Raw genomic sequence first — 14,423 nt, 5'->3', positions numbered from 1 at the left:
TAATGGTGTCGCAAGTTGACAACTTTTGGCGGACGCAAATCTACTTTCTAGTTAGAAATAGACTTTTTTCTTTTTAGGACAAATTTCGAATTCAGAAAAAAAAAAAGACGACACGGCCTACAAAATATTGCAAGACAAATGAGTACATTAATGCTGATTACTGGCTGATTGTTGAGGATCTCGCTTTTAGTTCCTAGAATATTAAACTATACGCGTAATTCTATACCCGTAGTGAAACTGGTTAAAAGTAGGGCGGATTTAGAATGCTATAGACGTTTGACGAGCTGTGGACGAGGAACACTAGTAATACTGGCACGTTATGGCATCGATATAACCGTTGTTTTAAGGTACGTAAAGTTCAATCATGTATTATATAGCACATTGAGCAGGGGCTTTTGCCGGATGGGTTATAGGGAGCGGTAAGTCACATTGAGGATGATGACTATGGATATCCGTTCGAACGAAGAGGTGCGCTGATAGTAAACGAAGTAATAGTTCGGAGCTAAGAATGGCACTATAAGTTAAGGTGAGAAGGATATTCCGTAGATGCTGTTTATTGTCATTCCAGCTGACGTATCCGAGAAGCATAGCTATATGAAACAAATAGCCTTAGGGTGCTAGGGGCATAAGTGCGTGTCTTATGGATGGTCAGTACGCTAGTCGGGGATTGACCACGTGCGTTTACAGCGCTTCTTACCCATCGAAATGAGCTACTAAAAATATGGAAGCTCTCTAATATGCATGTTGCTCGCTAATATAGCTGAAACTATAGGAGTGTCTAGTATGCAGCCGCATAAATATGTTATAACCCCTCAATAATTTGCAACTCTCCGGCTATCGAGATTGCGAATACAAATCGATGTAAAAAACATCGGTGCGAGCAATGTTTGCTAGATTTGTCTAAAAATATGATAACGTTAGGACGTCGTCAGGTAAACCACCTTTGCAATGGCGACGGCCAACAATGGACCGGTCCGTTTATAATGACGAAGCGCTCGGAGTCAGTTAGAGGTTTTATTGGCTTGAAGGAATAAATATCACGTCTGCGATCCTGGTTTTTCAAACCATTTAGTTTCTCGCGACTGGTTATCGCAAGGCTGAAGTATAAACCCTTGTGGGGAGTTTTACATTATTGTATCATTGGGTTTTTCGACTACGAGCATAATTGCACATACAATTGAACGCTTCCTTGTGTTGTTAAAGAAAAAAAAAACTATTTCTTCATGTCATCGTAGAGCAAATACCTTCCACCTAAACTACCGCAAATGGTTTTACATCATCTGCGCTTATTACGGCAGGTCGCTAAGGAGCCTAACAGACAGGCCGGCCGGCAGATTCAACTAATAATTTCGCCGACCGCTTTCTCGCATTCGGTAAACTTCGTCGAGCCATACGAGTTCTGCTCACAGGTAACGTAGTGTTCTAAACCAGTGCGATAGTAATAGTTTGTTGTGCAGACGCCCTTACTGCAATGCACGTTACTTGGTTCTTCGTGGAACTGATACAATGCTCTGAAAAATAATAGGCGATTAGCTTTTGTTAGCAAGGACAAGAATCGCAAGTGAGACAGCACGTTTTATCGCTGCAGCAATTCGAATTTGCAGGAGAATCAGGGAGGTCTTAGTGTGCCGTTAAATCTCTGAAGTGCCTTGTAGATGTCCAGCGGGATACTCCTGTACTCAGTTAACGACTAGTACCATAACATCTAACACAATCGTTCTTCAATCTAAAGGAACTTATTTGTAGAGCCTGTTTAACCTATAGTGTTGTTGTATGGCGCAATTTGTTTGCTCTGAAAAAATACCGAATTGCGTTAGAGCTTCTTAGGATTAGCTGAGTCCTACTTTGCAGGTCGACTAAATTGACCTCTCAAAAGGTTTTCAGCTTATGGTCGATACTCTGTTCATAGTGAAAGCTTGTTTTGTCAAATGATTGTTGACGGTATCAATGTCTGGACACAGGATCGATCGTTGTTGCAAAACCTTCCTATGAATGCAACGCGCAGTATGGCCAACAGTTTCTTGCATCTTTGTTAAAATCAATCTGGCGTGTACTATGTAGCTAACATAAAATAAAGTGACATTTTACATACTGCATCTATTCAAAGTCGTGCACATTTATCGTTGCTGTGAATTTTTTCCTATTGAAAATTTGACGTAATTTACCTGTAGTAAAATTCGAGAAGACTATCGTTCTTCGCAAATCGCTCTATAAGGTCCGCGAAGCTATTAGGTGACAGATCCTTAAGCCCATATGCCGCGCGTGTACTGTACATCTTTTGCCAAAACCGATATGACTTATCGTTGCGGTCAAGTTCTTGGACAGCTTTGTCAAGCGCCCTTCTATCGAAGCCCTTAGTTCGAGCAAGGAATTTCTTATTGAGGGCTGTAATGTTTAGCATGTACGTGTCTATATCCTCGAGACCCTGAAAAAAATTACGTGACGAAGTTATACTACCATATCTACCAGAACCCTAAATAACGGATGAAAAAAGTGCGTGCAAATTTCTTATGAGTGAAGAGGGAAGGGAACAGCTTTACCCCGAATTTGTCGAACTTCAAAATCCTGTAGGAAGGGTATCCTGTCATGTAGGTTGTAATCGATGGCGATGATATTTGTACACCCGTAGGAATTGATTGCTTCTTCGGGTCATCTTCGACAGACCAATCGACAGTAAACTGGTCCCAATGCATATGGCCGAAGAATTGGCCGTTTATAATTTGACTGTGTCTGAAGATCACAAGAGACCAAATCCCACCGTGAAATCCTGCGCTTTTTACTATAAAACAGTAACAGTATCCACTATTTGTACACAAATTAAGTCATGATTAAACTGAGAATCACCTCAGTACCCTAATTAAGACATCTACTGAGCCTAACCGGTGACTAAAACCGGGATTAAATTGGCAATGACTACAGAAACTCACTTCGATATAATTTTCTGGTAGGCTGTGGCCCATTCTGAGTGACATTCTTTGGTACCAGGTGGAATATGGCCTATGATGTGAACTTTCTCTTTCATGCGGGCAGCTTCGGCCAGCCCTTCGTCCAACCAGCGCAGTTGACCCTCAGGATCCTAAACAAGATTCGAGTTTACGGATTAGCTGATGCTGCTAGTCAGCGACCGAATAAATATTGATTCATATCGAACAATATTGTACATTTCAATACCAATTAGTTTAAATAAAAAAAAGTTTAAATATTTTAGCGCAAATATAAATAAGCGCAAGAATTACCTTACTTTAAATAAAGTAAGGTAATTTTTGCGCTTATCAAATCGCTCAAATTCTTGCCGCACTGAGCAAGTTTCACTGAGCAACTGATTTCTTATGTTGAGCAGGCCTGATTGGCTATTTTGCTTCTTTTTAAGAGAAGGACACATATAGAATAGGCATTTTTCAACGAGGAGGTTAGATTCTTAATTACTTGAGCACATCAATGTCCTTCAAAGGAAACTTCAAAGCAGTTAGTTGTCCTTGTAAAAATTATTTGGCAATGAAAAATTCCACTGGTAATTTCGGTAGTGATTCAGGTTAGTTTCTTTCGTTTGAATGATTTAAAAAAACGCCAATTCATTAAGAAATTCTATGTGACACCTTACGCATCGATACGACTGTGCACAGGGTACATTTCAGTGGAAAACACAATGCAAATCCATTGACGTTTCAAGAAGCCCCGCGGGCAATATGTGTACAAGTGAAGTAGATGAATTCGAAATTCACGTTCGAAAAATTCGACACTGAAAAAACTCGATTATCGAGCTTTTAATGATCAGTTTGTTCCTCTCATTTCAAGCCATGTTGCTTCATAGCTGATGGTGTGAACGGAGCAACTTCCTGTTGGATCTAACACATACAAAACTTCGGAATGAAGAGCGGTAATGTTGGAAATTGGCTTAACAAGCATCTTACCTCTGGATCGACTGCGAGCCACCAATTTAGTTTGTAGCAGTAGTTAGTGTTCAACGAAAATAGTCGAACTCCTGGACTAATGGAGGCCGTATAGAAGCCACCTCTGAAATAGATGAATAACTTTTTATCCAGGACAACGAATCCTTGATTTTTTGGTTTTCGTTCTAAATCGAAAACATTCGTCAATGAACGTGCGATAAAAATCGGGATTCACTCACTTTAAGAACGTGTCTTTAGCTTCAGTCGGTATCCATTTGTCACCCCAAATTTTCCATAGGGCATAATATAACCGATCAGAGGAGTACTTGCCTGCCACCATACGATCCGTGGGAAATCTGATGTGTAACAAACATTTGCATTGAATATGCATATAAAAATATATTTACCGATTGCAGATGTGGTTGTTAGCAATAATCTAATTAGAACTTCCTATTTCAATTGGTTTCGTCCATGATTTTGGTTGATTTAAGTACCGGAGCGATCCGAAGAACTTTCATAAATGAAAGTTCTATCCAGTATAAAATAAACGGCCGTTTCGATACTCACAGGAAGGAAGGATAATCGTCGTGATTACCAATAGAAACATAAATGTCTTTATTTGGTAGGGCCTCGTTTATAATCCTTGTTTGCTCTGTGATTTCATATATCACTCGACTAAACGAAAAGTTAAAGCTTGTATGTGGGATGAAATCGCCAGTGATGTAAACAAAGTCGAACTGTAATAAAAGTTTTATTTTATGCTTCATATTAGCTTAACTTGAGCACGACTCATCAGTATTTTATATCGTTATTATTAAATGTTATTTATTAGTGGTACATTATTTTGTAATTCTGTATGTAATATAATCTGTAAATTGCTTTGTCCGACATAAAACATACTCAGGGGAAATATTAATCTCTGCGAAGTTTCCTACGAGCCACCGAAGTAATAGTACTACTTCCCGCGTGACATGTTATAAAAAAAATTACCTAGCTACCAAAAAAGCAAAGGTTAACAGTAGTTTTTTCGTGTGTAGAGTAATGACCGTCCAACAGAAATGTGGGGTAAGCTTTCTGCTCGAATCAGTCTGGTTGGTCATTTCCGATCGTTCACTTCGAATGATAAATTAGAACTTAAAAACGACAAAATCTGAACACATACTTTGAGACTGGCAGCACTCTTAAGTGCGCTTCGAAGTGTCCTTACGGGCAGATCGCAGCGTCCGTAGAGACCTGTCTTTCGAGGTTCACCATAAGGACCTGAATCTTCAGCTGACATATTCGTCACCGGAGTCATCTGTCTGTTTGTGCAACAAAGCTCTTCTCTACAACTATAGGCGACTCCAACACGGTACTCAAATGAGACGTGCGGGTCGGCCAGATGAAGAACAGCGAAAGGCGATGCCTCAGGGAAGACATCAATCTACAATGACAATAAAGGATCAGGTCATCTTAGTTAAAAGATTTCTATTAATTAGCTAACGTTGTGTCTCACTTCGAAATAAAAACATTTCCTATAATCTAGCTCAACTGTATTTAAAGGAGGAAAGTTAGTGTTGGTTAATCTGTTATTCCGAGTCGCAATTTGCAAAATATTTGTTTTTGCTTTCCCTTCGTCTAGATAGTACGTATCATACGCTAACAAAGAACCCCGTGCAGCCATCACCTACCTGAGTGTACGCTTCAAATTGATTTGTGAACACGTCGAACTTCCACCTATATAACGAATCGTTATATTGCCCGCACCCGGTTACGAATCTGCAGAACTCTGTGTCCGGAACTTTTAGTTGATACAGAAGGTACCGCATTTCATCCTAAATAAATTACTTTTTATTACTATAAATAAATAAATGTGTGCGGACAATAAAATTTGTTTTAAGGATAAAAGGTCATAAAGGGTGCTGCAGATCTATTATAATACCTATTATTATAAACATACGTATCACATTAGATAATCACAATATATATATATATAATCGACAAAATTTAGGGCAATTTAGGGGTTTGGTACGTCAAAAACACATGATTGCTATTAAAAAGAGCACGTTGCCAAACACCTTCTTTTTACTAACTGTGGTATTTGGCCAAAAGTTGTTGAAAGCACTAGAATGTTATGGAAGACTTATGCGACCTCCACGCAATTAGCTCCGCCGTAAAGCTCTATTTAATGCGACCTATTATCTACATGCCCTTTATGTTCTGCTGTTATCGTATAGCACAGCTCGAAATTTATATCACAAGAGTTTCAAGTTTAAAAAAATATTTTCAATACAAAATATAAAAGAGACCAAGTTCAGTCGACTTGCATATCGTCCGCTATCTCCATTGTTGACTTCCGAGTTCGTTTTTATATGACGTGTTTATCTGTTTCTCTGTTCTCAATTTTGCAAAAACACACACACACACACACACACACACACACACCTTGTACATATCGATCATACTAAGGCAAGTTTCTTCGTTGTAGAAGCTCATTTTTGCTATGCATATCGCCTTCAGCTTGTCGATAACGTGATCATAGCCGTAGTGTCGAAGAGCTCTCATCGCAGCTTCACATTGAGCACAGAGTTCGACGTCGGTGGCATTGTTGCCGAGAATCTGAAAGCGCAGTTATCACTATAAATCTCTTCTTCCTTAAGAAAGTGATGCCTAAACAAGGCAACGCCCATACACGGTATTTCGTGAGCGATTCTATACGTTATTCATTGATTAGCTGTACCTGAAATAGAGCCGTAAGCTAAGAAGAAAACTTTAACTTAGCGCCACTTATATTGATCCTGGCCAATTGCTCAGACTGTCTGGATATTGTTAGAAGGCAACGACACCGAGCTAGATGTTGGTGCGCAAATACTATAACAGAGCATGTTTTATGCTAAATAATGTGACTCTTTTAGCGGTACGCAGAGTTACTGCACTATTTGGCTTGTTCGGTATGGTGTAAAAATGTTGCTATAGAAGAAAAATCCGCAAACTTCCTCCGTTCCCGCAAACAAATATTGTATATTCCAACAACCGGATATCTATAATCGAAATAATCTGTTTTTCATATTGCCGAGTTCTTCCGTCGAAGCGAACCCATAGACTTCGCCATTAGAGCTGTCGACCATGAGCCGTACGATCTATGCGATTTTTCTCAGGCATTGTGCAACAGAATACCGGCTTACGTAGCCTTGAAGGCTCCGCTTCCGGTTCAAAAAACCCAAGTATTCCCTTATAAAAAAAAAGATCGCCTAAGTCCAGGTCGGATACCGCAGGAGGCTGCTGTCCGCAAAACCCAATGCGCAAATGACCTCTGCGCCTTCTTGAAAACTTCAACATGTAGTCAAAATAATTTGAAACGAAAAAAGCTCCAGGAGTGTAGGAGGTAAGCAAAAGAAGTATAGCGCAGGTAGCTTTGTGGACGTAGCGTAATCAACCGTCAATGTGGGTAATTCCTTGAGAAAATCGGCTTTCAAAATCCCGTAAAGTAGGCTTGAAATCATTCGGCGATGAGACCGAACGCTCGTGTTAATAATGGCTGTGAAACTGCGCTTCCGAACAGATAATTCGGGTCGCGAATCAAATAGGATAAGAAGATAGCATCGATATGTGCGTTTTATGCATTATTTGGCTGAATACAGGTTGCAGGCTTCCAGCGTCTATTTCTAGATATCTCATGCCAATGATGCCGCCAAACCCCGAAGCTGAAATTCATTCCGTTATCCAAACACGGTGTATTATCTGTTTTCTTTCGAGGCTTTATTTTGCCCGATCGTTGATTCCGCGACTGTTAAGAGACACTGCTCTGACAGCCATGAAAAGCGCGTGCTCAGCTTCATAGCGAAGCTCTCGTTAGCGTCTGATCTGGATCAAGAGGTTCAATTATCTACAAAAAAAAAAAAACCGGACCCACTTCAGTTTTATGCCGAAACCCGCGAAGAAAACCATGTGAAGGACTATATGCCACAGTTCTCTCCATCAACTTTTGGCTACTCGATATGTTGTATCAGATAGGTATGGGCCCTCGATTCCTGCCCCCTTAAAGACAAAGACGTGTTTGTTGCAATGCTTACAGCTGCCGCCACTGTCGTGCCAATGTTGCTTCACGCGTGAAAGCCCATACCCTTTGCACACAACTATGGTCACCATGCAGAACTGGAAACTAAACATTTTCCATGTGAAAAATTCCTTTGACCGCTAGCGCGAATCGAACCCAGGCCAGCATAAGGTCAACGCGACGGGCAGAGAGCACCAGCCGCTTGGCACATTAGTTGACCTAAAGATACATAAAGTGATCTAAGTTTGAAACCAACGCTGATTTTGTTTTCGGTGTAAAACCTAGGGAGCTATAAATTAGTGGGTCGTGGTCTGTGCGGAACAGGGTCGAAATGTTCGGGTCGAGCCCTACGCTTGTCCTACAGGAGGTACGATCTGCTTTAATGGTGTTAGGTCGTGCACAAAGAGTTATGTGCACCCTCTTAAACAAAGAGGAGTATACACATCCCATGTCCTGTTGAAAAGACCCAGCCGTGTGAAACGAGTGTTTAATGGCAGTAGCGTGTGACACAACAAACATTAGCACGGCCTGACTTACAACGCAGCTTCTATCGAACTTTGGAATCACAACTTATGAATCAACCTTACTTTTGTTTGTTTGGACCAGGCCGCAGAAGTTTGAAGTGCGAAGTGCACGTACGTCAAATACTTGCAGACTGTAGAAGGAGACATCAGATGTAGGTAATATGATGTATTTCATATTACCTATACATATATTTAATAATAATAGTGTGGGTAACGAAGTAGAATACAAACGTTACCCTAATTGCTCACTATAAGATACACAGCTCGAGATAAAGTAAACGATTTGTAAACCTGGATAGTGAATTGATTATAGTCGGTGCTTGTTTTTTAACGAAGCAGTTTCATCGACGATTATTTCAAAAATGGAAACACTCACATTTTCAAAAGCAAAGGCTGTCTTTGCACATATTACGTCGTTACAGTCAGACGTATGGGCCTCGCTTCTCTTAAACGCGCTCCCAACATACAACAAACCACCACTAAAATACAAAAAAAAATATAGAATTAATGCTCTTTGTTTGGCAGAGAAGTCCTGTCGTGATGACTCTGTTCCTTCTAATGAAACGTATTTCATCATAACGATCTATGGTCCCTTAAGTTAGCCTATGGTTCCAAATGCAATTTGCACTCCACTAGGTAACTTACCAACTTGCTATACAAAATAGCGCTACAGACTACCTAGACATTCTAGAATGACTTTGGACTAAAAGGAATAACAATATATATATATATATATAGAGGATGTGCATACTATACATTACCTATAATATTTACACATAATTAGTTCCGTATAGAGTCAACCACTGAAAAGGTTCTCAAGGATTCGTCTAATCTTTGAAAAGGGGTAATCAAGAGCTCTAGATCACAATCATTTCTATGATGTTAGATAGTTATCTATATATATATATCTATATAGATAGTAGATATCTATATAGATACTGTATAGATCTCTATACTTTTTCTATACTAAGCTTTTCAATTGGCAAATTTGCACCCGATAAGATCGAAACGCATTGATTGCTCTCACTTTATCCGTTGATAGTATGAATTAGCAATAATAACAATGGATCAATATTAAGCAGTACTGTTCTGCATCAGCGAGACCAACCGATCTATTACATTGTGCACACGTTTTACCATTGCAATATCATCGTTGATCAACGAAGCATACATAACTACAATACGAAAATCCTATCCCCCTAGGCCTTATACGTATTCGAATGATCTCTTTAATTAGCCAAGAGAGGCTATCACTGCGACGAAGCATTGAGTGAAGGCTAGTTTCGAACTGGTGACCTTAGAACTAAATTAACACGCAAGTAATGCGTTCGATCGCATCCTCGTTCCTATACTCGTCGCACGGAACGCTAGTTTTCAAAGTGACTCACATAATGATGCCCAGAATTACTACAGTGAGCAGTAAAATCATGAAGCCTTTGACCATGAGACCGTGGTTGCCTCCGTCACCGTCCGCGTTTGCTCCTATTATCTTTGAGGTCATCGTTGAGTCGCTTACTCTCGTCGAGACTGTTTTTATTGAGCCACTCTCGGTCAAATGGGAATTCATATTTTGAGTTTACTGAGTTCAGCGCTTTCTGGCCAAGAACGCGTACGGAGTTAACAAGTTATGGCGGTCATACTAAGAGGGACACGCAAAACATCAGAATAATAAAAACAACGCATTAGCGATGCAAAAAGATTCTACATGTCGATGAAAATCATCCACTCCTCAGAAAACTTTTCCACTATAATAGCGTTCAACAACCATTCAGATATTTTCGATATAACAAAGCCACTTTAAGCCCCGTAGCGGGCAAACTGATTCAAATAACATGTCCAGCGCAAGTGAGTACTATATCGTCGACACGCACTTTTTCACGCTAACAATTTCTAGGACGTTCATTTTTTACTAAAACTACTAAATTGCAGACGAAGTAACCAACCAAACTTTCACTTTCAGTTACTGGACAATCTAATTTACTGCGGTACGCGTAAATATTTCGTTGCCTTAGCAGTAGCCGTGACATCTTAGAATTATTCCAACGTGCGAACCACGTAATATTAAGTGTCCAAGGTCTATCATAACGTAAAGAACCTGTTGTTCATAGAATACACTCATGAGCAACAAGTTACATAAGCAAGATTGTTGTTTGATTATGTTCGATATCACCTTTCACTTGTCCTTTAAATAATCAGAAGATGCCTGTGCCTTAAAACGACCACTTAGCATCGATACAACTCACCGTAGGGCTGCTGAAAAACAAATACGCACGTTCATGCCTACACGCTGAAAATACAAAACTCGAATTGAATCTGTGGTCGATCGTCAAATGTGCCAGCGTGTTACTTACAAACGGTCTGTTCTAACTGATTATACCGCACCTTGAAAAGATCTTTCCTTTTTTAGCAAAGGAAAGCCTCGCTGAATTGCAGCTGGGTGGAACTACATACTGCACATAATAAATTCTATTAATAATAAATAATTTCTGTTTAATTCTAATGCGCCGTGTGCGGACGAAGTCCCAAACAAACAATATGAGCTGGACTTTCTCCAGAAAAATGGATTTAGAAGGAAAAAACATTTGTCTTGAAAATCAACATTGAGTAATCGAGTTTTTGTTTCTTAAAGACTGCGGCTTTGCGGAAGTTAATCGAAAGTTAATGAACACATTAGGTAAGAAAGCCTTATGGCAAAACAACTGGTGGAAAAACAAATGGTGCAAGCGTTTCAAGAACCGGGTCAAAGACCAATAAGGAGGTGAACAGGTGTCGAGACCCAGGAAGCATACTGGGATCGAGAAGGCTTTCCAGTGCAGAAAGCTTGAGTTTCAGGGCTTTTTTGGTTAAAACTGGCATTTCATATATAATGTGCGACATATACTATATATACGTATAAATACTGAAAATTCAAAGACTGAGTCAAAATAGGCCAGTTTAAGATTCGTCTGATTAGACAAGGGTTTAATCAACAAGTAACTCACCGAGAGCATATAATAATCACAGACGAGGCATGAACCAGCCGAAGATTGTCCAGGCAACGGAAAAGCGTGCCCTTGAGAGAAACGTGAGCTCGCTGACAGCGTCGTAAAGGTAGTGGTAGTACCTGCAATAGGCATTAAGAGCAAGTCTGCTACTGAAATACTAGCCAAAAATTGAACAATAAATGTAGCCCGTTACGGCGAGTTTTTCAAGAGATTCACGACCTGTTGGCGTTGCAATCGTAATTTGTCACTTGCTGGCAACGCCATGTTGGGGTTGAAAAAAGAATGAGTATTCCTTCTTTTTCCTAATCTAATGGGGAAATATGCCACGCAAATACATATAAGAAGTCAGATACATGGCTGTCCAGGAGCTGTCGAAGGGGTGGGACAAGTGCGCGAAACATTTTAAGGAAAAATACTTCTTACCCAGTGAGAACTGATCATTTTGATCCGAGATATTTTAATTAGAAGAGTCCGCCAAAGTTGTTTGTAATAGTTTCGCACATATTGTAAAGTTCGAATTAGACAAATAGTCCACCATATAACTGCAACTTTATACTTACCTATCTTTGACATAAGCCGTTAATTTAACGTTTGAATATTCATTCGGACATGGTTGCGTGTTGAACACAGAATTGTTGCCAAGAATCAATGATATAAATATATAATCTTTGTTTACAGAAACTGTAGGGCGTGTAATATCAGTACGATTGGTGTGATACCCTTTACTCAGGGATTTCCTTATAGCTCGCGTAGAAGGCACCTCGTGCTTTCTTGGATTCTTACCTCGTAAGAATTCCATTCATTTGAATGAAGTTCGCATTTAGTTGACCGCCTCTAGTCTTCATAACATTTATTCAACGTAGTTACAAATTTTACCTTCTATATCTTCAAGATACCTTCGACTGACTGTTACTGAGCACATTGTTCTCACATCGCAGAGACTATAAGATGCGTACGTCCCATTTAGGACTGACATTCACGAAAGAACTATCTAGCAGAAATGACTTGCAATCAAGTGGCCTGTTCAATAATAAACAGATCCGCAATATCAGGAGTGTGAATCAAGCATCATAAGATCACTGGATTGTTAGCTATTACTAAGCTTGCAGTTAGTTATTGAGTCATATGCGGGCCAATGGTATAAAGGAATTTCTGACCATCGAGGACCATGTATTAAGCTTTTACTCCACAAATCCTGAGAGGTGCGAGGAAGCTATAGATCCTATGGTTAAAGAATCAGTCTTTTTTCAAAAAAAAAAAAACTAATACCGATCGAATCAAGCAGTTTTACTCCAAATTAGTCACACTTGAAAGAAATAAATCATTGAGTGTTATTAGCTGAAATATTTTAAAAATGTGTCTGTCGAGCCGAAAAACCTCATACCATTGCCAAATCAACGACTACAGAAGTCTATCTGTTGCACTGCATGCAGGCATAGCTAGCTGTCTAGAATGTAACCGAGATCAAGCCAGTAAGGACGAATGGGCCGCTATGGAAAAGCAGTGAAAAAGTCTTATGTGAGATCGTATAGTTGCCCGCACCCAACATAAAGAATAGTATTACCATAAATTACTCTGTTTTACGTCCGATATCGCCGTTAGGCATGCTATAAGACGGCTGGCTCCCAGCACGAAACGAAATGTATCTATGCCCGAGTTCGTGACGAGACCACAACGATGTCGTTAAGGTTCGGGCAGATGCGTTACCCACTAAGTTATGATGTCAGTGACATCATAACTATCCTGACCTAAATGCACTATGACAAAGTGAACCACCTGTTTACTTCGACATGTACTGCAGGAGATTCATTCGGAGCATAGACACATTCAGACCAATTATCATGCCACACATAGCCGTTACACTGAATAAAAACGTGCCGCGTCATCGCAGTGTCCGCCGAATAGCTTCGATCGAAGCTAGGACTTAATGCGGCTTTCAAAAAGTCCCGCGGGAAATGATACATAAATTCAAGCTGAGATCCGAACAGACGAAGGCTAAACCAGCTTTTCCTGTGTCGCGTCAGTGAATCACTTTTTACCACGAACGTAAGGTAACGACCATGAGTAAATATTTTCAGATTAAGTTTTCTTTTCAACTATATGGCATTTCAACATACGGCAAAACTATTGATAGTTAAGAGTTTTATGCCGCGCACTTCTATTCGGATTCGGATTAAGTTTTCGATGTACCTGTGAGACGCTACAACTCATTCATTTTTTATTGTATTGTATATTTTGACAAAAAAAAATAAGTACTAATATAAATGACTAAAGACTTGCTTAATACACCTAATATAGTGAAAGCTTGAAAATAGGTACCAAAATCGCGTCATTGACATTTTTTTTTCATATATGGTACAATTGTAATCTGTTAAATTATACACACCAGAGCCAAGTTCAAGATTATCCTATAATCTTGATATATATATATATATATCTATAAAATACGACATGGCGTAAAACTGCACACACGAAGTACAGATAGGCAGGCACTCCGATACTCTTACGTCGACAAACACGTACTGCGAGTGCAGCTCTAGTAACCCGGCTCGAAGCCTATGATTTAGCGCTGCTTTAGTGGAGCAAGCGCGTTCCAGATAATTTCGAAACAAGATACTCGGGAATCGACCGTTTCTTCCTTACCATATTTGCTATTTGATAGCCAACCCTCACTTAGCAATACACTAACAATCAGCTGCTGTTGAGCTCGCTATGGCGTCACTGGTCAAGTAACTGTAGAGGCCGCAGACCCGCTCGAGTAGCGACGGGCTGTTAACGGTGTTTATGGTGTAACAAGAACTGAAACTGTCGCTGCGTGCCTACTCTATCGATTTTCTTTTGCAAGTTTACGTATCTATTCACACGAGATAATTGTAATATACGCTAAAAAACAAAAATGCCTAATCTGACGTGAAGTCTTCTAGACTTCGAGAAGTATGATAATGGTCTTAATGACTCAAAAAATGCCACCACATTCGTAGTTCCTATA

The 14,423-nt window shown here is 39.8% G+C and overlaps 1 protein-coding gene across 1 annotated transcript; it reads right to left on the bottom strand.

Moving 5' to 3' along the window:
* Positions 1-400: 400 nt before the first annotated feature.
* On the bottom strand, positions 401-13,841 carry LOC111254074 (sphingomyelin phosphodiesterase-like). Its single transcript, XM_086975492.1, has 13 exons — positions 13,821-13,841; positions 11,432-11,553; positions 8,827-8,929; positions 6,315-6,488; positions 5,561-5,704; positions 5,053-5,313; positions 4,458-4,627; positions 4,130-4,246; positions 3,912-4,014; positions 2,928-3,076; positions 2,541-2,730; positions 2,166-2,425; positions 401-1,511 (listed from the first exon to the last, which is right to left on the bottom strand). Exons 4-13 carry the CDS (start codon positions 6,432-6,434, stop codon positions 1,337-1,339), a joined length of 1,689 nt encoding a protein of 562 aa, XP_086831618.1. The 5' UTR covers positions 6,435-6,488; positions 8,827-8,929; positions 11,432-11,553; positions 13,821-13,841; the 3' UTR covers positions 401-1,336.
* Between the last annotated feature and the right edge of the window lie 582 nt (positions 13,842-14,423).

Source organism: Varroa destructor, unplaced genomic scaffold (genome assembly GCF_002443255.2).
Source record: "Varroa destructor unplaced genomic scaffold, Vdes_3.0 BEIS01000007.1, whole genome shotgun sequence".
Taxonomy (NCBI): domain Eukaryota; kingdom Metazoa; phylum Arthropoda; class Arachnida; order Mesostigmata; family Varroidae; genus Varroa; species Varroa destructor.
Note: the sequence above shows the minus strand (reverse complement) of the source record. Positions and strands in the feature narration are given on the sequence as shown.